Raw genomic sequence first — 27,306 nt, 5'->3', positions numbered from 1 at the left:
AACAACTTTCAAGAACAAAACTGTCTCATCTACCTTGGTTATGAATATATGTTCTGATGCTATTACCAGATCCAGCACTCTCAAAAAACCCCTCTATAACATGTTGTTTCAGGTAATCTCTTAGGAACTGTATAAATAATTCTACTTCCATCTTGCCATGCCTCTTTCCTCTCTCCAGTCTACATCTCCATAGTTGAAGTCTCTCATAATAATTGTTTGACCTGTACTCATTGTGCTAATCTGTTAATACATAATATCTACATCTTCCTGTGGACCCCCCCCCCCCCAGTCTGTAGTAGCAACCAACAAAATATTTTGTCCTGTTGGCCTCTATCTCACACCAGACAGCCTCAAATGAACCATCTGCCCCAGACCTAAAATTCTCTCGAACTTCTAATTTTGTTGGTTGTAATTCCTCAGCCATCATCTGCAATACTCCACCTCCTGTTCTATTCCCTCGACTCTCTGAAAATACAATATCCTTTACATTCTATCCCTGTAACTGTATCATTTTCTTTCAACCAGATCTCATTAATGCCAATAATTTTTAGCCAAGTTGAGCAGATCAATGTCAAAAATTCCTCTCCTTTATTTGTAATACTTCTTCCTGCACATACATTTCAACATCCCGTTTGATCCACAATTACTCTTGTGTGATGTTATTACCAACGCACTCAAATCTAATACCTGTGAATCACATTCAGCATTGCATAATCATTTCTACATACATAGGTGGTCAGACACATTCTTGTTTGCATCCCCTTCCTAATATCTCTAGTTTCCCTGGTTTCCCTAGTTTCATTTCAAAACTCTCATTAAACATCTTTCTCTAAACATCTAACTCTGAAGCCATTCAAATGTAGCCATCAGACATATATAAGTCCTTTTGTCCATGAAATTCACTCTTCATACATTTGTAAACTGCACATCATTCCTCCTGTGCAATCTTATAATTGACTCATTAGCAATCATGGCCCTTCTTTTCAACTCTGTCCTATCATACAGAGACAGCAGACTCACAATCTTTACTTCCTTACTCTTCACTTTCTCTTCTTTCGACAACACTTTCATATCCTCTCTCATTGCATATTTCTCCCCTTTGAAATCATTTGTTTCTGTCAAAACAATCAACTTTTTCACTTCTCCCTTTTCAAACTAACAGCTTTTCTAACATTATTAATCTTTGCACCTGGGAAACAATATGAATGAGCCACTTCTTGCATTCTCTCATTCATATTTTATGCACCATCATTCTCCAGAACACTTTTGCTATCACTTTCGATATAAAAAAGAAAACCTAGAAATATTGTCTTTGAAATCTTTCTAGTTTTTAATCAGCATTACCAACAAATGTGAAAAGAACTAAGGATAGATAGTTAGTCAATAATAGTCAATCATCTATAGATTTGATAGGAGTGAAGTATTTGCATTATGCACTTAGAGAACCTGCTTAACAAAACAAAGACTTCCCTTTCTGTTTTATCCCAGAACTAAATTTAAAGCCCTCTTCTTCCTAAAAAAGGAAAATGATAATCTCATTGTAATCCATGCTGACAAGTATTGATTTGTTGGGATTGATAGAGGAGTAAAAAAAAAAAATATATTATAGAAAACTCAGCATATTGTCAGTAATCATTTGATGTGCTTCTGCATCTAAAGAGAACCAAAGTAAACTCAGATTAACAAATTAAATAAAGTTCTTGCTGAAGTTCAGTCATGGAACAAAGAATTGATAGATACATTTGAATACATTATACACATTCTAAGGTTTGGCATAATGTACTTTATCTGAATAGTACAAATAATTGCTTTTTATAATAGAATGACATCTGGGTTGGACAAAGGAAATGGCTACACAGTGGTACTTCTGGATTTTGCTAAGGCTTTTGACTGGATACCCCATGGAATACTGTTGCACAAATTGGAGCAGATGGGGGATGGATACTAAACTGGTGATATGGATAGGAGAATGGCTCAGGGAGAGATACCAGAAGGTGGTGTGTATGGAGGAGCAGAGTCCAGGATGAGGCAGGTGACCAGTGGTGTGCCTCAGGGCTCTGTGCTTGGGCCATTGTTGTTTAATTTGTACATAAATGATATAGGAAATGGCTTAAAGGAGATATTCAGTTGTTTGCTAATGATGCAAAGTTGGGCAGTGCAATAAAAAATCAAGCTGATGTTGAGAGTTTTGCAGGATGATTTAAATAAGCTAGTAGAATGGGCAAAAGGTAATGGATATCAGTTCAATGTGGAAAAGTGTAAAGTTATGCATTTTGGGATTAAAAGATTACCAGCTGTGCACTACATTGATGGAAAGGTACTCCAAGAGATTGATGAGGCTAGGGACTTAGGGGTGTTAGTAGATAGGGAGATGAAGTTCAGGGGACACATTGCTAAGGTGTCCAAGATTGCACATAGGATTACTTGGTTGTTGAGGAACATACTGACATCCAGAGATAAAGAGATATAGAGATAAAGATATTATTCCCCTTTATAAAGCGTTGATACTTCCACATTTGGATTACTGTGCTCAAGTTTGGTCACCTGGATTCCTTGCAGATGAGGAGGCTGTGGAGAGGGTTCAGAGGAGAGTGACTAAGTTGGTGAGTGATGTAAAAAATGCTCCCTACATTGATAGATTGAGAGCTTGTGGATTGCAGAGGTTGGTTGATAGGCAGAGAAGAGGGGATATGATAGAAACATTTACGTTATTAAAAGGTTTTCATAATATTGATGCAGGGGAAATGTTTCAGCTGTGTGATAGTAATGGAAGAACAAGAGATCATCCCTGGAAATTAAGGAAGTGTGGTTAACAAGGGTGCGAGAACAAGGTTTTTTCACCTGGAGGGTGGTGAACGAGTGGAATGCATTGCCTGACTCAGTTGTGAGTTCTTCATCTGTAAATGAATTCAAGAAGAGGTATGACAGATATTGTTTTGATAGTTTGGGTCTCCCGCAGTGAGTCTACTGACTCCATGGATATACCCATGATAATAATAATAATATTTATGATGGGTAGCAGAAGTATGCTCAACCTTTATCGAAAAGTGCATAAATTAAATGTCCTGTTCTGACTAGGAATATGTTTTGTAGGTTGTCATACTTATATACTTGCCAAACATTTGTCCTTAGGTCTTTTAAACATTTCTTAATAATTCTGCTTCCCATATCAAAAACGCTAAGGATTTTAAAAACAAGATTTCTGATATGCTGTTATTGCCATTCAGAATTAGTTAGTTAGACTTGATATTATTTTCCTTTTTTTCACGAACATTTCATTATCTGTTACTATGTAATTATTAAAGAAATGTTTTCCTTTGTTATTAAGTTGTTTAATTTTGTGACCAAAACAAGTACTTTAAATGATCAAAAACATGTGACAAACACATTGAAGGAACAGCAAGTGAGTATTCATTCTTACTAACTACTACAAGCAATCATTCAACAGGTTAACAGTCCACCACAGCATTCAGTCAAATGGTGGCCTTCAGTTTTCAGGGTACAGAAAGAAAACTAACATATAGAGAGACAGTGCTATGTCTCTTCATCAACTTATCAAAAGTTAGGTACTAATAAAATATCAGGCTCACAGTTTTCTTTCATGAATGTAAAAACATAAGATACTAGGAGCTTGAAAATTTAGGCCTTTTTCTGTAATTTTTTTCCTTATTCCTTTTGGAATCTAATAGTAACTGAGTCATAATTTGGTTAGTATGAATGCTTTCTTTCACATCACACTGAGAATAGCAAAAAAACTTCACTGAAATATTTTCTTGAAAAGAAAATATGTATTATGTTGAATTGATTTAATTTTATGTCTGTATGTGACATATCAGTATTTATGCAGAAAATAAAAATGTGTAACGATGTTTAGCATTGGCATATCTTGTAACCTTTATAACCCGTGTTAAGAGTTTTTTCATTGTATATATCAGTAATTTTCTTTCAGGTATGACTATCTTGAAATTTATGGTGGCTCCACAACACTGTCATCGTCTTTGGGCCGTTTCTGTGGCACCATCAAAGACCATGTTATTTATACTAATTTAAGTAGGGTTCTAATAGTATTTCACTCTGATCCGCATTATGAAGAAGAAGGATTTCAACTTCATTATAAAGTTGAATCTCACTCAGGTATTAATTTAATATAAAATTGTTTCACAAGTATTTTATTGTTATTATTATCATCAAATTTTTGTGCCTGTTGTAATGCACCTTAGACCTATCTACTGTTCTTGCACTCACCACATCCCCTGCTAATGCATTCCAACTCACAACTCTACATATAAAAATAAAATAAAATAAAATAAAAATACTTCTAAATCCTTTGTGTATTACCTTTATACAACTTCCAGGTGTACTTGTTCTCCAATTTACTTTCACACTATGAATAATTTGTTTAGCATATGGCAAGCTTCTGTTAACAATCATGATGGATAAAAGGAATTTATAATTAAGAGCATGCATGTTTCTTGGGCATGTTGTATACTATTTCCTATTTTTCCTCCTTTCTGCTATATTAGAGCTATTTAATAGTACTTTATGTATTCCTGATCATATAATTGGATCCAGGCTTTATACAGAACAAGACATGCAAGATATTAAGACTTCTTTTTCCTCAAGTTCTATAAATTACATTTTCTCAGTTTGTTTTCGTAGTTTTCTTTCCTAGCTAACACTGTATGATATTCACTGTATTGTATTCTGAAGGAATGTGCCAGGGAGTTGACACCAGCCTTGACATATTTTTTTAATATGAGTCTTGCACTCGGTCAAGTTCCTAAAGAGGACACGATTGTGCCACTTCATAGAGGAGGTGATAGAACTCAATCATCAAACTATAGGCCTATCTGTGTGTCAGGTGTTGTGGTTAAGTTGTTGGAAAAGCTTGTGAGAACTAGGATTCCAGAATTGGGTTGACAGCAATCAATGGTATTATCTTTGATGGACAGCATGGATTTGCTAAAGGGAGGTCATGTTTTAGTAATCTACCTACTTATTACAATAAGGTGACTGCTTCCATGGACAGAGGAGAAGGATACACAGTAATATACTAAAATTTTGCAAATGCTTTTCATAGATTACTACATGATAAGTTGATAGTCAAACTGGAGTGGATGGGGTTGGATATTAGATTAGTGCATTAGATTGGAGACTGGCTATCTGATAGGTATCAACAAGTTGTGTATGGGGGAGTGATATCCAGGAAAAGGAAAGTTACTACTGGTGTGCCTCAGGGGTCTGTTTTAGGGCCATTGCTGTTTAACTTGTATATTAATGATATTGGTGAAGATTTGGATGGAGATATTCAGTTATTTGCAGTTGATGCAAAGTTGGCATGAACCATGAAGAGTAGAGAAGATGTGGCCTTACAAGAAGACTTGAATAAATTGAGTGATTGGACATGGGAATGAGGATGTGAGTTCAATGTTGCAAAATGCAAGGTTTTAAAATTTGGAAAACAAAAATGGGATGCAGAATTTATGCTTGATGAGGATATATTGTCAGAGGTAGAGGAAATATGAGATATGGGGATGATAGTGGATAATGATCTGGAATTTAGGGGACACATTGCCAAAATTGTGAAGACAACACAAAGGCTTCTGGGAATGATGCAGAGGACACTGACTTGTAGAAGTAGGGAGATTCTTGTTCTATTGTATAAGGGTTTGATCAGGCCACACATGGACTATTGTGTCCAGATTTGGTCACCTGGTTTTCAGAAGGATGAAGAGATGTTGGAGAGGGTACATAGGCAACTGACTAAGGTAGTTTCTAACCTCTGGAATGTCAAGTATGAGGAAAGATTGTGAAGATGCAACTTACAGAGTCCAGTGGACAGGAGGAGGGGAGATATGATAGAGACCTACAAGTTATTAAGGGATTGTTATAGGATTAATGTTGGAGAGATTCTACAGAAAATAGTGAGAGATCAGGGGAGAACCAGAGGTCATCCCTGGAAGCTGTATAAGGAGGGTGTGAGTAAGGGAGTTTTTTTCATGCAGAGTGATTGATTGGAATGCTTTGCCTGAGAGTGTGGGGTCTGCAGAGAATTTGAGTATGTTTAAAGCACGGTATGATGAGCTGTGTGTGATAGTCAAACTATTCTGTTTGATAAAAGGAGCTCCTAGATGAGTCTTTGACTCCATGGGGTCTTGGGTAATAATAATAATAATAATAAAATATAAACTTTTTCATCTTGATTTATAGAGGAGATTTTTATGTATGCATTATTGCTATTAATTATTAGGACTTATTGACTCATTATTATTATTATTATTAACCTAAGACCCCCATGAATCAAAGATTTAGCTAGGGGGTCCCCTTTGTCATAGACACAGCTCATCATACCACACCTTAAATGCATTCAAATTCTATGCAGACACTACACTCTCAGGCAAGGCATTCCAATCATTCACAAATATGCATGCAAAAAACCTGCTTCTTACTCCTTTGTTTACCATCCTCATTATCAAATCCTGACATTTACCCTCAAGGGTGTACAGGATATGATAGTACTACATGAAAAATTTACATCGCCACTAACTTCCTGTCTACAATTTTACTTGAAATCAATTTATTACATGTAAAGACTCCAAAATTATCAGATCTTATGTTTCTGTCTTCTAAGGCACTTTTTACTGTATCAATCCACCTCTTCCTCTGAGTCTTTTTCCTGCCAACCTGTCAGAGAAAGCTTGTTTTACTAATCTTTCTTCTCCAATTCTGTTTAAATGACCATACAACCTGAGATTAGCTCTGCTAACACATTCCTGATGCTAAAAATGTCAAGTTCTTTCCTAATATCCACGTTTTTAATATGATATTGCCATTGATGCTGTCTGTTCACACCCCTGATCTTTCTCAGGACTCATATCTGCAGTCCCTAGTCTTTGATCAAGTGCTTTATTTCTAACCCAGCTCTCAGATATCCATAAGTTAAAATTGGCTTGAACATTGTGTTGTATACCACTAATTTAGTGTTTGACTACTTTCTTTCTTATTCCATATAAATTTATTCAGTTGACTTACTACCATACCAGCTTTGCTGATTCTGTTATCTATTTCCATATTTAATTTATCATCTTCACTAAAAATCATGTCTAAGTAGCTGAAATGTTTTACTTGTTCTATAGGTTCTGCAATCACAATGCAGTTGATATTTTCAATGCTTGTGCCTATTTTCATTGTCTTTGTTTTGTTATTGCAGATCTTCATACCATATCTATTACAACAGTTATTCGATTTAGTCAGGGAATCTTGCAGACTTCTACCTGATTTATTTAGAAGTATAACATCATCTGCATAAAGTAAAGAGAAAGCTGAGATTAACATTTCCAATTTTGATATCAGGTTTAGTACCACTTTCCTTCATAATGTGATCCATATAGATAACAAATAACAGAGGGGATCTATGTACATCCTTGGCTGATGCTCGATTTAATATTAAACCACCTTTCTGTACTTCCTGCAATTCTAACTGCTGATTTTCAACTCAAATAAAGACCAGATATTGCTTGATATAATGCTACATTGATACCATACAAATGTAATGTTTTGAATAGCTTTTCTCTTGGCACCTTGTCATATGCTTTTTCCAGATCTGCAAAACTTAAAAACAGATATTTGTTATATTCCCATGACTTCTCAGCTATTTGTTGTAAAAGGAAAATCTGATCCTGACAGCCTCTATTTTTCCTGAATCCAGCTTCTTCACCATGCTTCTCTTCCATAATCTTTCTCAAAAGACTGGAAGTGTCTAATTATAGGCCAGTCTGTGTGTCATCAATAGTTGTTAAGATCTTGGAGAAAGTAGTGAGGGACTGTATACAGCATTGGGCAAATGAGGATAATGTTATTTGTGAGAGTCAACATGGATTTGTGAAAGGGCGCTCTTGTTTTAGCAATATGCTAGTCTTTTATAATAAACTTACAAGAACATTAGATGAGGGAAAGACATATACTGCAATTTTCTTAGACTTAGCGAAGGCATTTGACAAGGTGCCACATGATAAGCTGATATTTAAGTTGCAGCACATGGGTCTGGATGTCAGATTGGTCAACTGGATTCAGGATTGGCTGTCTGATAGATATCAGAGAGGTGTATGGTGGAGCAGTTTCAAGGAGGCAGAGGGTTACAAGTGGGGTCCCACAGGGCTCAGTACTAGGACCTATATTGTTTAACCTTTATATGAATGACATTGCCAGTGGATTGCAAGGGGATATTCAGTTGTTTGCAGATGATGCGAAGCTGGGAAGGATTATTAGTAATAGTACAGATGTGGTAGCCCTGCAAGAGGATTTGAATAAGCTAGACAGATGGGCAAATGAATGGGGATGTCAGTTTAATGCAGCAAAATGTAAGGTCTTGAGGTTTGGGAAACATCGATGGGATGCTGCATACTCTATGGGAGGAGTTATACTGGAGGAAGTAGGGGGAGACAAGAGATCTGGGGTTAATGATTGATAGAAACCTGAAATTTAGGAGACATATTGCAAAGGTGGTGAAGGTAACACAGAGGATTGCTGCAATTATGAGAAGGACACTGACCTGCAGAGATAAAAGGGTTATCATTCCATTGTATAAGTCTCTGATCAGACCACACTTAGACTATTGTTCTCAGATTTGGTCCCCAGGATTTGAATGGGATAAATTAACTGTGGAAAGGGTACAAAGATGGATGACAAAGATGGTTTCAGGACTGTACAAAGATAGTTATGAGGATCAGCTGAGGGAATGTGGACTGCAGAGTTTGGTGGATAGAAGAAGGAGAGGTGATATGATTGAGACTTTTAAACTGTTGAGAGGTGGTTACAGGGTTGATACCAGGGAGTTCTTTCACTTGGTTGAACAGCAGGAAGGAGTGATGACAAGAGGCCATCCCTGGAAGTTACAAAAGGAAACTGTGAGCAAGAGGGTGAGGAGTGGTTTCTTTCCACGGAGGGTGGTTGAACCGTGGATTGCATTGCCTGATGGAGTGGTGAGAGCGAGAACAGTCGATGAACTTAAGGAGTGGTATGATAGATTTTGTGTTTCTAGGGGGGACCTCCCCTTGATGAGTTGTGACAGACTTTATGTTCTTATGAAGGACCTCCCATAATGAGTCTTTTGACTCCATGAAGGCCCCTGAATAATAATAATAATAACAATAACTGTTTCTCACATAAATCTTACCAAGAACACTCAGTAGGGAAATACCTTTGTAATTCACACAATCAGTTTCATTTCATTTTTTGTATATGGGTACTATGAGAACTCTACTCCAATCATCTGGGATTCCTCCCTCTGTCCATGCCTTCTTAGCTATGCAGTGCAACCACTGCATGACTTTTATACTTCCATACTCGAGCATTTCTGGTTGAATATCATCTACTCCTGCTGCTTTTCTACATTTCTGGCCTTTGATGACTTTTTCTATATCAAGTATGGATATGTATTCCTGACTGGCATCCCTTGCCACTGTGCTATCACTGCTTGTTTCATTTAGCAATTTTTTGAAGTAATTATTCCATACTTCAAGGATATCTTTTTCTGTAGTTTTCATGCCACGTTTATCATTTCTAATTCTTCTTACAGCACTCTTTCCTCTATTTCTGATCTTCAACAACCTCCAGAATATCTTGCCATCTTCTTGATATTTATTTTCTATGTTCCTACCAAAGTCTTCCAATAACTTTTGTTTAGCTAGTTTTACACAATGTTTAGCTTTCTTCATTTGTCTCTGTATTCGCTAAGAGCACAAGCTGTCTTATTTGCCAGGGACGTTTGATATGCTTTCTTCTTTTCCTTCAATGTTTCTTTAACTTCCTGTGTCCACCATGGAGTTCTGATTTTTCTATTCTTGCAGACAACCTCACCACATGCCTCTCCTGCTTAATCAGTCAGTGTTTTCTTCAGGGCTTGCCACTGAATCTCCAAGATTTGGTTCCTGTTCTCAAATTCTTTCATCTTTTTCTTGAATAATGTTTGAGTATTTTAATCTACAGTTCACATCTGAGAGCTGCTTAACTTTTATTCACTTTAAAACTTTCTTACATGTTTTTCTTTTCAATATGAAATTCAATTTTATCCTGCTCAAGACTAAATAGTGATCACTTTCAATTTCAAATCCTCTGTATATCTACTGTCCTGCACCAGTGAGAAAACATCAATATCAACAATAATATAGTCAATGAGACTTTTCTTATTCCTTGCCTCTTCTCTTCTTGTGAATTTGTGCACATTTTTATGTTGGAACATGGCGTTAGTAATAAACAGTCCATGTCCTGAGCAGAAATCCAACAGATATTTGCCATTATTATTAGCCTTGCTCTTTTCTCCAAATTTTCCCAAAATATTTTTGTATGTCTGACAGTCATTTCCTACTCTGCTATTTAGATCCTCAACAAGGACCAACTTTTCCTTTTTCATTGTGTCAGTTGCTTTCTCTAAAGCCTCAAAAAATTCTTCTACTTCTACCTTAGTAGAATCTTCTGTGAGCCATAGGCACAAATAAGTCTCATTGTCCAGCTCCCCATTCTGATATTTGCCCACATCACTCTACTTGATACTGCCTGCTATTCAAGAAGATTAGCCTCATATTAGTGTTGAATACTATGGCTACTCCTTCTTTTCCTTGATTGTCATTGCCTGAATGTAACATTTTGTATTTATTGCTCAGAAAGATCTCACCAGTTTTTGTCTTTTTTTTTCATCATCATCATCATCATCACATTCCTGCCATGTACCTTCAAGGGGTGTACAGGATATGACAGTACTACATGAAAAAATTACATCATTACTAACTTCTTTTTTGTTTCAGTCACCCCTATTATGTCGATCTGGTACTTATACAATTCCTCAGCTAGCTCCATTTCTTTGCCATTCAGGCTTCTTATGTTATAGTACTGATCTTGAACTCTGGTGATGTTGGGTTGGGGTGCATTTTAGGATTTGTTTTAGTAGTTGACTTTTCACTGTTTTTCCTGTGGGGGGGGGGCTTGTTTAATCAGGTGATGCCCCAGCCAGCATGAAATTCTGTCATTTTGTACCATCATTTTATATTTTGGCTTAAGCCAATAAGAATTCACACCTCCTTATGCAGTTTTCGGTGATGATCTCCCACCATTTTATGAAAAATCTAATCAACATTGATTCTATAACAACCCCCCTACCAACTTGTATGTCTCTATCATATCACCCCATTTCCCTCTATTCACTGGACTGTAAATTGCATTTTCTCAACCTTTCCTCATATTCAACATCCCAGCGATCAGAAACCACCTTAGGCAGTCACCTCCAGACCCTTTCCAGTATGTCTTCATCCTTCTGAAAACCAGGTGACCAAATCTGTGCACATTAGTTCATGTGTGGCCTAATCAGAGCCTTATACAATGGAACAAGAATATCCTTATTCTACACATCAGTGTCCTCTGCATCATTCCCAGAATTCATTGTGTTGTCCTCACAATTTTGGCAGTGTGTTCTCTAAATTTTAGATCCTTATCCACCATCACCTTAAGATCTCTTATTTCCTCTACTTCCAACAATATAATCCCACCAAAAGTAAATTCTACATCTCATCTTTTGTTTCCAAACTTTTAAAACCTTACATTTTGTAATGTAGAACTGGTATCCTCACTTCTGTGCCCATTCGCTCAATCTGTTCAAGTCTTCTTGTAAGGTCACAACATCTGCTGTACTCCTCATAGTTTGTCCTAACTTTGCATACTCTGCAGACAACTGAATATCCCCATCTAAATCTTTCCCAATATCATTAACATACAGGTTAAACAGCAATGCCCCTAAAACAGATCCCTGAGGCACACCACTAGTGACTTTCCTCTTCTGGGATATTGCTCCCCCATATGCAACTTGCTGATATTTATCAGATAGCCAATCTCCAATTCAGTAGTCTAATATCCAACCCTATCTGCTCTAGTTTGACTATCAACAATACTCTTATTAGGATATCCTCAGGGAGAGATTCTTTTAGAATTTCTTTCTCTTAATATACACAAATGAGCTAATTAAAAATATGGATACATTATGTAAAAAAATTATTAACATAACATTTTGCCCATGTTTCATAGGATCTTCCACTGAAGCTTCCTGTTAAACATCAGATGATAATGGGTGGTTGTGCTAAGAAACTTAAACTTCCTTAAAAAAAGAAACAGATATCACATGTTTACAATGTGTGTCTTAGTCACATTAACATCTTGTGTAGAGGCTTAAGTGCTGTGAGGACATTATGTTGGAGGTTTAATGGATTTTTTTACAACACTCAGAATGAATTAAATTAGAATTTAATACTCCTATATTTCGTCCTAGTCACTAGGACATCTACGGGGATTACAAAAACAATTAATGTAACATGCACACAAAAACTTACAATACTAAGCCCAACCACGTGGGTGACACTAAAGCCCTATCTAGGTGGAGCGCCCTCTAAGGGCAGTAGTAGGTGGCCTGGAATGTAAGGTGGGACCTCTGGTGATGAGTGTTTCCCAAATCTTCGGAAGCTTAATGCAACCGTATTTGTTAAGATTTGGTTAGTTTCTGAGAGCTGCTGCTGCTTCTAAGAAAAGTCTCTCTTTCTTGAATTTGCTGTGGTGGAGCATGGTGGTTTTCTTCCATGATACTCTGTGGGTGGTGTCCAAAACATGGTCAGCCAAGCCTGAATGGCCATAGTTGTGTTTAACGATGTACAACTTGTGTTCCTCCAGGCGGATGGATGCTGATCTGCCTGTCTGTCCAAAGTACGCAAGCTTACAGGATCAGGGTACTTTGTAAACTCCAGGCAGAGAGAGAGGGGGAGCTGATCTTTCATAGAACGGATAAGGGTAGCATGTTTGCAGTAGGGCTTGTATGCTGTGTGTAGGTTATACTTTTTAAGTATCTTGGCTATTTTTTCTGAAGTGCCTCGGATGTAGGGTATGGTGATGGCATTTTTAAATTCTTGCTGACGAGAGGGACGGGGAATGGGGGAGGAATTGATTATTTTTTTGATACTGTGTTCACTGTAGCCATTGGAGAGGAAAGTTCTATGTATGTGGTTAAGCTCAATAGTGAGGGCAGTTCCACTGGAACAAAGATTGTGGGCTCTCTTGGTAAGGGTTTTAATGATGCCATATTGTTGTGAGGGGTGGTGGTGGGAGAGTTTGTGAATGTATCTGCCTGTGTGTGTGGGTTTTCTGTATACAGTGAAGGCAAGTGTATCATTGGGCAGGCGCATGACTAAGGTGTCTAGGAAGGGTAAACAATTGTTCTTTTCCTTTTCCATAGTAAACTGGATTCTTGGATGTAGGCTATTGAGATGACTGAGGAAGGAGTCTAACGTGTCTGGACCATGAGGCCAAATGGAGAACACATCATCTACATATCTTAGCCAGATAGAAGGCTTGAGTGGGGCTGAGTCTATGGCTCATTTTTCGAAATCTTCCATCCATATAGAAATTTCTATATGGAAGATTTCGAAAAATGAGCCATAGACTCAGCCCCACTCAAACCTTCTATCTGGCTAAGATAGAAGGTTTGAGTGGGAAAAGAAAAAGGAAAAGAACAATTGTTTACCCTTCCTAGACACCTTAGTCACGCGCCTGCCCAATGATACACTTGCCTTCACTGTATACAGAAAACCCACACACACACAGGCAGATACATTCACAAACTCTCCCACCACCACCCCTCACAACAATATGGCATCATTAAAACCCTTACCAAGAGAGCCCACAATCTTTGTTCCAGTGGAACCGCCCTCACTATTGAGCTTAACCACATACACAGAACTTTCCTCTCCAATGGCTACAGTGAACACAGTATCAAAAAAATAATCAATTCCTCCCCCATTCCCCGTCCCTCTCGTCAACAAGAATTTAAAAATGCCATCACCATACCCTACATCCGAGGCACTTTGGAAAAAATAGCCAAGATACTTAAAAAGTATAACCTACACACAGCATACAAGCCCTACCGCAAACTTGCTACCCTTATCCGTTCTACGAAAGATCAGCTCCCCCCACCTCTCTCTCTCTGCCTGGAGTTTACAAAGTACCCTGTTCCTGTAAGCTTGCGTACTTTGAACAGACAGGCAGATCAGCATCCATCTGCCTGGAGGAACACAAGTCATACATCGTTAAACACAACTATGGCCATTCAGGCTTGGCTGACCATGTTTTGGACACCACCCACAGAGTATCATGGAAGAAAACCACCATGCTCCACCACAGCAAATTCAAGAAAGAGAGACTTTTCTTAGAAGCAGCAGCAGCTCTCAGAAACCAACCAAATTTTAACAAATATGGTTGCATTAAGCTTCCGAAGATTTGGGAAACACTGATCACCAGAGGTCCCACCTTACATTCCAGGCCACCTACTACTGCCCTTAGAGGGCGCTCCACCTAGATAGGACTTTAGTGTCACCCACGTGGTTGGGCTTAGTATTGTAAGTTTTTGTGTGCATGTTACATTAATTGTTTTTGTAATCCCCGTAGATGTCCTAGTGACTAGGACGAAATATAGGAGTATTAAATTCTAATTTAATTCATTCTGAGTGTTGTAAAAAAATCCATTAAACCTCCAACATAATAACACATTAACATCAACTGTTAATGTGTTATTATGTGTAAAAAATGACATTAGCATCCAGATGAACCAATGAACATTGCTAAACATCCATTTGCAATAAGATCAAGTACATAATGATTCTATCAGTGAATGTTTATCATGACACTTCAACAATTGACTTTGTCATAAAATCTTATATAAATATCCCATGTATAGCAGGAAGTTATGCGAGAATAGAGGTAGAGGAACTGGAGATGTAGGATATTAAAAAATCTCAATGTAGATACAGTCATAGGGTTGAATGGAATATCAATATATGTGTTATGAGAAAATGCAAAAGAATTGGCAATGCTTTGGACCAGACACTTTTAATTTAAGTTTGGTGCTGGCATGGTCCCAAGTGAAACAAAGACACAAAATATACTTATTTAGATATATGTTTTGGTTATGTGTTGATAAAAAACTTAATGATTTATTAGCAATATAGAAGTCAAAGAAATTAATATTTTAATACAGTATTTTTCCTAAAAGTGAAGCATTTTCAAGAATAAAAGATATCAAGGTAAACAACGTTTTTTTTTTATTGATTTGTTTCTTCAAATTACTTTCAGTTCCTTTGATGTTTTGAAATTTTTTAGGTTAGGTGTAGGAGTTCTACTCTTAACTGAAACAAATATGGTTTATTTAGGTGAGGAGTAGATAAATTAACAGATATGGATTTAAAACACATCTAAAATCTGGGGGTATGTAGTTTTTTGTTTGAGTCAACAAAAAACTGGCCAACTTTGACTGTTTCCAGAAGGCATAGTCAAAATACTTGAATGCATGAAATATCATTCTGTGTTCTTATTCAAATGATTTGCCTTTATTTTATCCTTGAAAATGCTTCAGTTACAGTTAGGTATAATATTGAATTAAAATATTCAAAATTTTTATTTTTGTGTTGTTAATTAATCATTAAGTTTTTTTATTAATATGGACCAAATGAATTTCATCCTCATGGAGAGAGATGTAGCAAATTACAGATCAATCAGCATCCCAGGAATGGTGAATAAGGCTTTGGAAAAGTTGGTTAAGGGCAGAATTCTGGAATGGGTGGATAAGAATATGATACTCTGTGGGAGGTAGCACAGCATTGTGATGCTGCTTATCTGTGTAAAGGCATTTAACAGGAAAAATGCTTCACAGGATCCTATTACATAAATTCGAGCAAATGAAGAAGGATATGAAGTTGGTGACACACACACAGGCAAAGAGGTTGGCTGATGGATTGACATCACAGAGTTTATATAGTAAGATAGAATCAAGGAGAAGGCAAGTGAAGAATGGACTATTGAGTTCTGCACTTGGGCTGTTGCTGTTTAATTTGCTCATTAATATTGGGAATGATCTGAAGGAATAATATCCAGTTGCTTGCTGAGGTTGCTAAACTGAAAGGATAGTAGTCAATAATCCCCACGGAGGGCACTGCTGGTGTATGAAGATGGATGTAACGAGTGATGCGAGCTGTTAGAAAAAGATAAGTATTAGTAGTAAGGAAAGATATTTTCATGTTTATTTCTAGACAGTACTGGTTTTTAAGTATGCACTATTTGAATTGACAATTTTTTGTATCATTGTGAGGAATTTACTTAGGATTGTATGATCTCAGTATTGTCTCTACATGTAATAATTATATTCAACATGGCAGCTGCCAGTTTTAAGTACTCCCCCCCCCACACACACCATTTAAAGACTACGTTATTTGTAACCATTGGTGATTTTGTAGCTTTCTACACATGTGGTGTATATATATATATATATATATATATATATATATATATATGCATCCCATTGTTTAAGACTGTGGCAGGTGCAAGACAAGAATATGTATGTGTGCATGAAATGCAGGCAGTGGAAGGTACTGGTAGACACGAGTGTCTTGATCTCAGGATTTAGCGGCAGTGGAGATAGTGCTTCGGAAACAGGTGAATTTCAGTTTGTGGTATGTTGGAGAATGGACAGAATGTTAAAGATCTACATATAGATTTAGCTTTGGGTAGTTTAGAGCAGATGGGATGCAATAAATAAATAAATGGGATGGCAGATGGTAATAAATGGCAATCGAAAGCAGATGTGTGGAGAGACAGAGAAATAGAATTGATGAGAAAGGAGATGGAAGGAATGAAGACTGAGTTGATGAGGATGAATGAAGATCTTGGGAGGATAGAGAGGTTGGCTAGTGTGAGGGGGAATGAGAGTAACTGTAAGAGAATAGTATCAGAGAGAGAGAGAGAGAGCGAGAGAGACTGGGAGGGAGGAAATTTCAGAAAGATGAGAAAGAGTGTGGAAGTATTTATTTATTTATCATATGGCTTGTACACATGGTTAAAAGACAATAAGATATAATACACATGAGTACAGATAAGATACACATATATGATTAAAAAAAAAAAGTCTACATTCAGGCAAATACAAATATGAAATTTATGACAAGTATCAGACAGAAGATTAGTGATATTTTAACATTTAGGTTTTTGATCCAGTTGATCGCCTCTGGGGATAGGTCAAAGATGTCCTTAAAGTGGCCTGGATATGCTGTCAGCTCGCATTCCTGTACTATATGATAAATGGTTTGGGTCTTGGCTCCACAGGGACAGTGGGGATTTGGTATCTTACCCCACTTTGAAAGTGTCTCCACATACACCATGGCCTGTACGAATCCTGTTAGCCGTCATCCATATATTCCTGGGCAGGTCAAATCCAGATGGTTTTTGGAAGATATTTATGTGATTGCGAACTTAAGCTGATACTGCTTGGGACCACAGTACATCCCACCTACTCAGTACATCCCATACTGTCATTCTGGCTAAGAAGATTACGGGTGGTTTTTATGGCAGGTTTTCTGGATTTTAGTCTATTGGATAAAGCATCTGGAATAAATTCATGTATTAGGAGATTTTGGTTATTTAAAATTCTTTAATATTCATGAATCTAGGCTTCCTGTTGTCACAGTTCTGGAGGAGCAATATGGCTCAAAGTGGGGAGCCATTGTAAGGGTGTACTCCTAATGCAACCTGTTATTAAACACAGAGTAGAGTTAAGTTGAGTATCTAGTTTATTGACATGGTAACTATTGAGCCATACAGGAGCACCATACTCTGCTGCACTGTAAACTAGACCCATTGCAGTGCACCACAGAGTTGTGGCACTTGAGCCCCATATAGTACCACAAAGCTTCTGAGCTATGTTATTTCTGGTGCGAACTTTAGCAGCGATATTAATCATATGCTGTTTATATGTGAGAGTTCTATCCAGAGTTATTCCCAGATATTTAGGTGTCAGATTAAACGAAATTAATGTTCCATCAGCATATATTTCTGGTTTTTGATTTACAAAACTATTGTTCAGGTGAAAGCAAGAACATTTGGTTTTACCAGAATTTAGTGTTAATCTCCATTTCTTATAGAACTGCCATAAAGCTGACAGATCATTTGTCAATATTTCTTCAGTTCTTTTGATAGATTTGTCGCTGATCGCCAAAGCTAGATCATCTGCATAAGCAACCTTCCTGCTGGCTGTTTCAGGAATATCTGCAATGTAAAGGCTAAAAAGCAGTGGTGCAAGCACTGAGCCCTGAGGTAATCCATTCTTAAGCACACTCTCTGTTTACTTATGCTTTTTCAGGTGACTACCCTGAAATATCGATCACACAGTAAGTTGTTTAGGAGATGACCCAATATTTTACATGGGATGACCTTAAGAAATTTATATATGAGTCCCTCCCTCCAAACAGTATCATTAGCCGCTGTTAAGTCAATGAAGACTGCTGTAGTCTTCAGGCATCTTTGAAATCCTGCGTCAATGTAGGTTGTTAAGCTGAGAACTTGATCTGTGCAGCTGCGATCTTTCTGAACCCTGCTTGTTCTGTGGGAACACGTTCCAAAATTTTATCACTGATCCTGTTCAATATTAGTCTCTCCAACAATTTGTAGGTTGCACCTAAAAGGGCTTTGGGGTGATAGCTTTCAGTTCTGTCTGCTGGCTTACCTGGTTTTAACACAGCAATGATTTTTGTTCTTTTAAATTCTTTAGGAACGCAGCCACTTTCAAGTACATTGTTAAAGAACTTAGCCAGCCACGATCTTGCATAAGGTCCACAGTGTGTCAGGAATTCATTATGAACATTGTCAAATCTAGGAGCCTTCCCCATTTTGATATTTTGAAGCGCCGAGGATATTTCCTCATGGGAAAAAAGCAAAGAGAATTGTTGATTCTTTTGAGTTACAGACTTCATAGCCTTTAGTTTGCGTTTTACCTCTTTAGTATGTTCTTTATCTATCGGAGCTCTAGAAAGCAAAACAATATGAGCAGCTATCTGATTCGGATCGACAAGAGGAAATGTCTTTGGTACAGAGGGGCTTGAACCAAGTTTTTAAGTAGCGACCAGGCTTTTCTACTTGAGTGTTTGAAATCTATGTTTTCAGTTATTTGAATCCACTTTTCCCTATGAGCAGCATTGAGACTATGGAGCAGTTCTTCTCCTATCTCAGGATCCTTACTTTCAAGGAATTCCCGATACAGGGATTCGCTTTCATTGGTCCATCCAGGCACGTATTCTTTTCGGTAGCCTCGAGGAATGTGTATTTTTGCCACCGCTATAACTACTCCAGTGAACCGTGTATGGTTTTTGTAAGTTGAGGGAATTCTTCTAAGGCATGCTTCTAGATCCGAAGTAAAGTTTTCCCAGTCGGCTTTTTGGAAATTCCATCTTGGTCTAGGAAATGATGTTTGACTGGAATTTGGGCTCCTAATTCCATAAAGATGGGACGGTGCTGGCTATTTGGAAAAACCTCAATAATATGTCTGAAAGTCTGTAGAGGCTGATTCTCACTATCAGTGGAGACGAATGTCAAATCTGGGTTATATTCCTTATTCCAGGCTCTTGATTTAAAGGTGCCTTTTTCCTTGGCATCAAAAACCAAGCGAAGACGGTGTTGATCTGCCCATTCAGCTAATATTTCCCCATTTTGATCATTCTGATCGTATTTCCAAGAAGTGTGATGACTGTTGAAGTCCCCAGAGTACACCGTTAGGTAGGAGTATGTCTGTAGAACATCATTTGGCCAAACAGTTACAGGTGGTTTATATACATTCACAATCATAATGTCTGCTATTTTAACAGTGATCTTATGGATTTCGTCATCAGTTGAAGAAGATATCAGCAAAGCATTCTCAATACCATATTGGACATATGTTATGTTGCCATAGCTACGACTATAAGTAATCCCGAGAATGTCGTAGCCAGGGATTATTGCTCTAGATTTAACTTGATCTTCAGTTTTGATGTGTGATTCTTGAATGAGAAGTAGATCAACGGTTCTTCGAAGAAGAACCGTTGTGAAATTTTTGAGTTTCCATGTGTAAGTATGGTCAGGAAATTGCACAATGGTCTGGCCGCCAGTCGCTCTAGCTCTTTAGCATGACCCAGGGTGCACCACGAGGAGGCGAGCTAGAATTGCACCCCAGTGTGGAAGTAAGGGATAGAGAGGTGAGAGGAAGAAGGAGAGAGAGAGAGTTTTACTGTTTAATGTTTAGTGTGGTTATCAAAGATATGAGGACTATTTTTGCTTGGAGAGAGAGAGAGAGAAAGAGAGAGTGATGAATTAGTAAAATAGACTGCCATGGGTAGTCATGGATTCTTTGTAAGTGAAGGAGTGGTATAATATGCATTTTGTGTATAATGATTAATGTGGACCTCTTACAGTGTATCTTCAGATTACTATTATACAGGAACCAGTTTGCTAGTCTGGTTGGCTGAGTAAATAGCACCTCTCTTCTCCAACCTTAACTTATAGGGTTTGAATTTCATTGTTGGCATGGATATTTGTGAATGTCTTTAGGCAGGAGTTGAATTTCATTACTAGTTGTGAGGCCACCACCCCACTTATTAGAGGCCTTGAAGTAGCTTGGAAAGGTTTCATATTGGATCTCTTGAGCAGAGCTTCCAGATTATGTAAAAAATAAATAAATATTAAAAAAAAACAAAAACTTTCCAATGTACAATACTAATGTATTGTAGGTTTACAACTTTTGTGGGTAAGAGCTACATAAAAAAATCCATGTTGTTTCCCATCTAATAATAGTAATAGAAAAACTAAACAAAGTAATAAGTGATTATGAAAAAACATATACAGAAATTTAAAAAAATAGGAAATTGTCTGTGTGTGTATTGGCAATATATGGTGATTCCTTCTCAAAAATTTGATACTAATGTAAAGTAGATTATGGACAAACTGAGAGATCTAATATATCTTGAATCTAATCTGATCTAATTAATCTAAATAAATATGGCTTTGCTGGAAGTTTTTTCACTTCGCTATGCTATCAATTATATATTCGGTTTAATCCTTTATCCAAGTGTAAGAAAACAAAGTATGCACCTGAAGTATTTTCAGGGCTGGGACAACTTGTGACAAAGGTGGTATAAGTTTTTGCTTGCCTTAGTATCCCATAATGCAAAGCACATCTCCTTGCAGACATGTATAATGCTATGCATTAAGGGAAGGATCACTACTCAGACTGGTTTTGACCTTTATTGAGGTCTCATCAGTGGGAACCAGACCCAGAGGTGGTGATACTAAGGTGGAAGCAATGGAGAAGTCATATTTCCATATGCCAGTCGCCAAAAGGTGTCACACCTTATTATTAAAATTCTCTGGATTAGAGATAAGTTGATGGAACTTTTTTCATTTGGCTATGCTACCAATTATATATTTGGTTTAATCCTTTATCCAAGTGTAAGCAAACAAAATTTGTGCCTGAAGTATTTTCAGGACTGGGGCAACTCGTGGCAAAGGTGGTATAAGTTCTCATCACTCGTCTTAGTATCCCATAATGCAAAGCACATCTCCTTGCAGACAGTCCTGAAAATACTTCAGGAGTTGTTTGCCTACACTTGGATAAAGGATTAAACCAAATATATAATTAAATATGGTTGCATCAAGATTTAGACAGTCAAGGCTAACCAACACCATCCATAGAGAGTACCTCTAATAGGACTTTAGGCTTCTAGCCTAACTACTTTCACTTATTGTTTTGTATATGGAGACTCGTTGATCCGTGGTGTGCAAGGTAGGATGCCAGAGGAGTGTTTGCCTAGATCAGCGGTCAGCAACCTTTTTGGAGTGAAGAGCCATTTTTAAAATTATATCTGTTAAAAAAAGCATTAGCTGATTTTTTTTTTTTTTTTTTTTTTTTTTTTTTTTTTAATTTAGGGACTACATGTAGTGATGAACAACCAATGGTCCATGGGCTGCATGTGGCCGTCTTAGGTTTTTTGTGCAGTCCACAGTGTTCGTTTTGTATGGCAGAATTAGTATATTTTAATTAAAAATCTATTTTATGAATGTTAGGTTTACTTTGCATTGCAGCTCTTCTACTGCATTTTTTCTTTCATCTCCCTATGGATATGCTTTGTCAAATGTATCGTGTTTATTTAAAAAATATATTTGTATATGTGATTTTTTATTGTTTGAAAGCTTTTCATGGCATATTAAACACATTGGAAATCCTGCTGTATTTGCTACAAATGCATAGGTTTCGGTCCATTCACTTTTAAACTCCCGATTTTCTTGTTCTATCTTTCTCTTCTTTGCTGACATTTTAAATACTATAAAAATATTTTTATTTTGTTAATATTTAACTTGATGTTACAATATTCACGTTACCTAATGCAATCATCAGTAAATGAAAGCTCTGCAACGTCCACTACAAAACCTTTACTTATTTTAACAAAGTGAGCAGATTTACAGACCACACCTGCACTATATGTGAAGACAATGGATGCGTTCAGACAGGCAAGCACAACCGTAGCACTACATGTGCTAGCCTAGCGTGACATATTTGGTTTAATAAATTAAAACAACATAAAACATAACTTAAAATGTAAAATATCCTTGATTAAATGTAAAATGTCCTTAATTTGTTGCAAATGCTATATTTAGGGTTTTTAATTTCTAATTTAATAAATAACATTCATTTTGCATTATTCAAAAATAGATTGTTTAATAACGAAAAGAGCAGCAATTATTCATTCAAAGATGCCGCTCTGGAGCCGCAGGCTGCTGACTGCTGGCCTAGAGGAACGATATGTTTGCCTAGATGAAATGATTGTGATGGTGGGCATGAATGACTTGAGAGGCAGTGTAAATTCAGTGGCGAGAGATCTGAGATTCATGCTTGAGGTTGTACAAAAGAAAATGCAGAGAGGAAAGATAGTGTGTGTGTGTGTGTGTGTGTGTGTGTGTGTGTGTGTGTGTGTGTGTGTGTGTTACCGAGGTATGATAATGAGGAGCTTAGCAGAAGAGCAGTAATAATGAATAGCATAATAGCCAGAATGTGTCAGAAAAGAGGATTGGAATATGTGGATGCATGAGGGCATTTGAGGACAGAAAATAACTGTATGCAAGAGACTGCTTGCATTTGAATGAGGAAGGATGCAGATATCTGGAGAGATTACTGTTTTCTGAACGAGTCGGTATGTCAGGCAGGAAACTAGAGTTTCCAGGGCGGATGTAGCAGGTGTGTGTGGGGGGGGGTGGCCTCTTGTGGGAATGGTACTTGGGGAAGGGGGATAACAACAAGTAACACTGAGTCTGTGAGGTCTGGAGGGGATAATGATAAGTATAGAAGCAGTGACATTTTTATGCTTTATACTAATGCCAGGAGTATCTGGAATAAAGATGAATTGGTGGCACTGATAGCACCTGGCCAAAGATTATTGGGATCACTGAGACATGCTTGGCAGAAGATGATATAATAATAGGAATAGAAGTAGCAGGGTACAGCATTTTTCGGCATAGGAAAGGAAAACGTGGTGGTGGAGTACTGCTTATGATAAGTGGCTTATGTCCTCTAAAAGTGGAGACTTTAGAAGGCAGCGACTCTAATAGTTTTGAAAGCATATGGTGTGAGGTAGAGGTGGACAAGACAGGATATTTAATGGGGTGTTGCTACAAGCCAAGGAGTACAAGAGTGGGTAACAGGAGATATTTAGGCAGTTGAGCTTGGCAAGTGCAAGAAGAATGATTGTTATGGGAGATTTTAACTACAGCAGTATAAGCTGGGAAGAAGAAAATGCATGTAGTAATAAGGGAATGGAATTTCTAGAATACTTGAGGAACAAATGTCTTAGGCAACATGTAATAGAGGGAATAAGATTCAAGAGTTTTGGATTTGGTCATAGCATCAGAAGAGCTGATAATAACTGAGATGACATCTCTTCTCTCCCAATTGGAGACAGTGACCATGTGGTTTTGACGTGGAAGATGAATAGACATGCAGGAATATCAAAGAAAATGGAATATATGTGAGTGATTATAATAGTCTTAGATATCAACTTGCGGCAGTTCCATGGAGGGTGGAATTGGAAGGCCATATCATTAGTGCTTTGGAAATTGTGAAGGATATTTGTTAGCAGCAACAGTAAGCTGTATTCCACAAGTGAAGAAGAAGCAGATACAATTTGATGTAAAGTGGATGACAAACAATATCATACAGGAATTGCAGATGAAAAAGAGATTATGGAAGAGATATAAGGAGAAGAGTGGAGAGCAGATGCATGAAGAATATAAGACACAGGCCAGGAAATTGACTAGTATAGTGAGGAAGGCAAAACTGGAATATGAGAAGAGATTGGCACTATGGTCCAAAGAAAATCCTAGGAAATTTTTTAGCTATGATGTGGACAGTAGGAGGAGAAATGATTGTGGAAGAATGACATTTGGGATAAAAATGTGAATAGAGTGACTGATGCAGTGGACATAGTGGAGTTGTTCAATGACTACTTTATCATAGTATTTTATCCTGGAGAAGAAGGTTTTAAGACTAGAGGGGTAGGGCAGGTTCAAGATTTAGAGGTGCAAGAGAAGAGTGTGTTACTGGCATACTGAGTAGTCCGGATGTCAGTAAAAGCTGTGGGATTGGATGGTATTTCACCATTGGTTTTGAGAGAATGTGCTAAAGAATTGACTGCTCCTTTGACTTGGCTTTTCAATGATCTGGCTACAGGAAAGGTATCCAAGGAATGGAAGGAAGGTAAAATAGTGCCATTGCATAAGGGCAGTAGCAGATTGGCAGTGTCTAATTATAGGCCAGTTTGTGTGTCATCAGTAGTTGTTAAGACTTGGAAAAATTAATGAGGGACTATATACAGCATTGGGCAGATGAGGGTAATGTTATTAGTGAGAATCAACATGGATTTGTTAAGGGGTGCTCTTGCTTAAGTAATATGATTGCCTTTTATAATAAAGTGACAAGAGTAGTTGATGAGGGAAAGGCATACACTGCATTCTTTTTTATTTTGCAAAGGCATTTGACAGGGTGCCACATGATAAGCCGATATTTAAGTTGCGGCACATGGGATTAGATGTCGGGTTAGTCAAGTGAATTCAGGATTGGCGGTCTGATAGATATCAGAGAGTTGTGTATGGTGGGGCAATATCAAGGAAGGAGAAGGTTACAAGTGGGGTTTTATGAGCTCACTACTGGGAACTGTATTGTTGAACCTTTATATCAATGACATTGTCAATGGATTGCAAATGGATATTCAGTTTTTTGCAGATGATGTGAAGCTGGGAAGGGTTATTAGTACAGATGTGGCAGCCCTGCAAGAGGATTTGAATAGACAGATGGGAAAATTATTGGAGTTGTCAGTATAATGAAGCAAAATATAAAGTCTTGAAGTTTGGGATACATTGATGGGAAGCTGCATACTCGAGCTGTAGTGGAGGAAGTAGGACAGACAAGAGATCGGGGTGATGATTGATAGAAACCTGAAATTCAGGGAACACAGTGTAACACATATTTATTGATTGTCACTTCATACTTTCTGAGGATTCTAGCATAACAAACTGCAAAATATGTAAACTGTTAAATCTAATTTTTACATTTGTTAATCTGCTTTCATATTTTTAGTATATATGACATTTATTGTACATTGTTTATTTATTATTTATTTTTCTTTCAGAATGTAATATAGACCTTGCTGATCTCTCTGGAATTGTCACTAGTCCACATTTTCCAGATAATTATCCTGATGATGCAGATTGTTGGACTCTTATCACTGTTCCATCTGGATATATACTTTCATTTGAATTTGAAACTTTGGCACTAGAATTTGATGATAATTGCAGTTTTGACTATGTGGAAGTTTTTGATGGAGCAACTAAAGGTAGAATTAATTTATATATAATACATGCACTTTATATTCTACATCTTTATGTTATTTAAACAAGTAATAGCAATTTATTTTAAGTTCTTTTGATCATTGCAACAGCATAAAAAAAAAAAAAACCTGGTCATAAATAGCATAAGGAAACTTTTTCCTCTTTATAATTGCTTTGATATCATCACATCATAATTACTGCATTCACATCTAGTCACCTGAATTTTGCCTTACAGATGATATTATTGATATCATCTGTAAGGATAAATTAAGAGAATGTGGGCTACAAAATGTAGTAAATAGGTAGACAAGACTTGACAAATTAGTAAAGGATTTTTATAGGACCACATACAAAGTTTTTCAATACACAGCAAGTTTACAGAGGACAATTGTTATTCCTGTAAATTGATTAAGAGTATGGTTAGCAAAGTTTTGAGGACTGTCATGTTAAGAGAATTGCCAGAGGAAGTGGTGAGTGTATCATCATCATTGAACAACTTTAATATGGACAGTAATATATATATAAATGTTACACCATTACTAACTTCCTATTGGTAATTTACTTTCAAATTTATCTGTTATCAGTCGGGACTTCAATATTGTCAGATCTTATATTTTGGTCTTCAGAGACCCTTCTTATTGCATCTGATCCAGATGGCCTACATCATGATTTACGACTAGGAGAGCAGGAAAAAGTGGCAAAAAAAAAACAAACTTATTTTACTAACTTTTGCTCTCCCGTTCTGTTTAAGTGAACATACCCATCTTAGATTAGTTCTATTTCAAATTGTTGAATGCTAATAATGTTAAGTTCCTTCATAACAAGGGCCACTGGTGCATAGGAACTGCAGAACTGCAGCAGCCCCCAATTTTTCTCGATATATAAATATATTTATTAATTTATTTATATTTGCTTGTAATATTTAATTTTATCATCAGCAGTCCTATACAATTCTCTTATTTTGTATAAAAAATAATAAAAATCCATTTTGTAGCACTTAGGAGGGTGAAGGATGTTAGCAAGCACTGTGTTTACCATGGTGTCATATTGCTACGTGCAAGCAACTGCATGTCGTAGTGAGATGCGAGCTATTAGCGTAATATGGCACTGTCTGCCACACAGTTCCACTATTATTTATATGCAGTTTGTGCATAGTAGAGTGTTTGTAGTGCTTATTGTGTTTACTCCGTCTCTTTAAATATTTGGACATTACAACTAAATGATTTAATTGTAATATCTGTATTAAGGATGATTTACTTGTAATGTCCAAAAATTGTAAATCCATTCCTTTAATTACAATTAAAGGAATGGATTTTATTTTTAAGTAATTTTGAATTATACCAAACTGTATAATTTTATCGATAATAAACAATATTTTTTCATGTTTAATTTATTTTTAAATTTTTACCATAATTTTGAATATTTTTTTTTCAAACATGTATACACTGTACTTACAGTGTGTATGTATGCATATTTCAAAAGTTGCAGCACTCCCACAATTCAAGCTATGAGCTGCCACTGCTTTCTAATATCTTAATTTTAGTATGATTC

At 36.9% G+C, this 27,306-nt stretch overlaps 1 protein-coding gene across 4 annotated transcripts in view; it reads left to right on the top strand.

Annotated features, from left to right (window-relative positions):
- Window positions 1-27,306, top strand: part of LOC150106550 (mannan-binding lectin serine protease 1-like) — a 202,399-nt gene that overhangs the window by 58,852 nt on the left and 116,241 nt on the right. For 3 of the 4 annotated variants that reach the window (XM_090392524.1, XM_090392523.1, XM_090392525.1), the window contains 2 exons: window positions 3,950-4,134; window positions 25,557-25,760. In XM_090392524.1, the coding sequence (XP_090248650.1) occupies window positions 3,950-4,134; window positions 25,557-25,760 (389 nt within the window). The remainder of the gene's footprint in view (window positions 1-3,949; window positions 4,135-25,556; window positions 25,761-27,306) is intronic. The other variant, XM_090392526.1, reaches the window with a different exon arrangement.

Source organism: Typopeltis vanoorti, chromosome 5, assembly GCF_054136105.1.
Source record: "Typopeltis vanoorti isolate ZY-2024b chromosome 5, IOZ_Tvanoo_1.0, whole genome shotgun sequence".
NCBI lineage: Eukaryota > Metazoa > Arthropoda > Arachnida > Uropygi > Thelyphonidae > Typopeltis > Typopeltis vanoorti.
The sequence above is the reverse complement of the archived record's forward strand: the minus strand, read 5'-3'. Positions and strand labels throughout refer to the sequence as shown.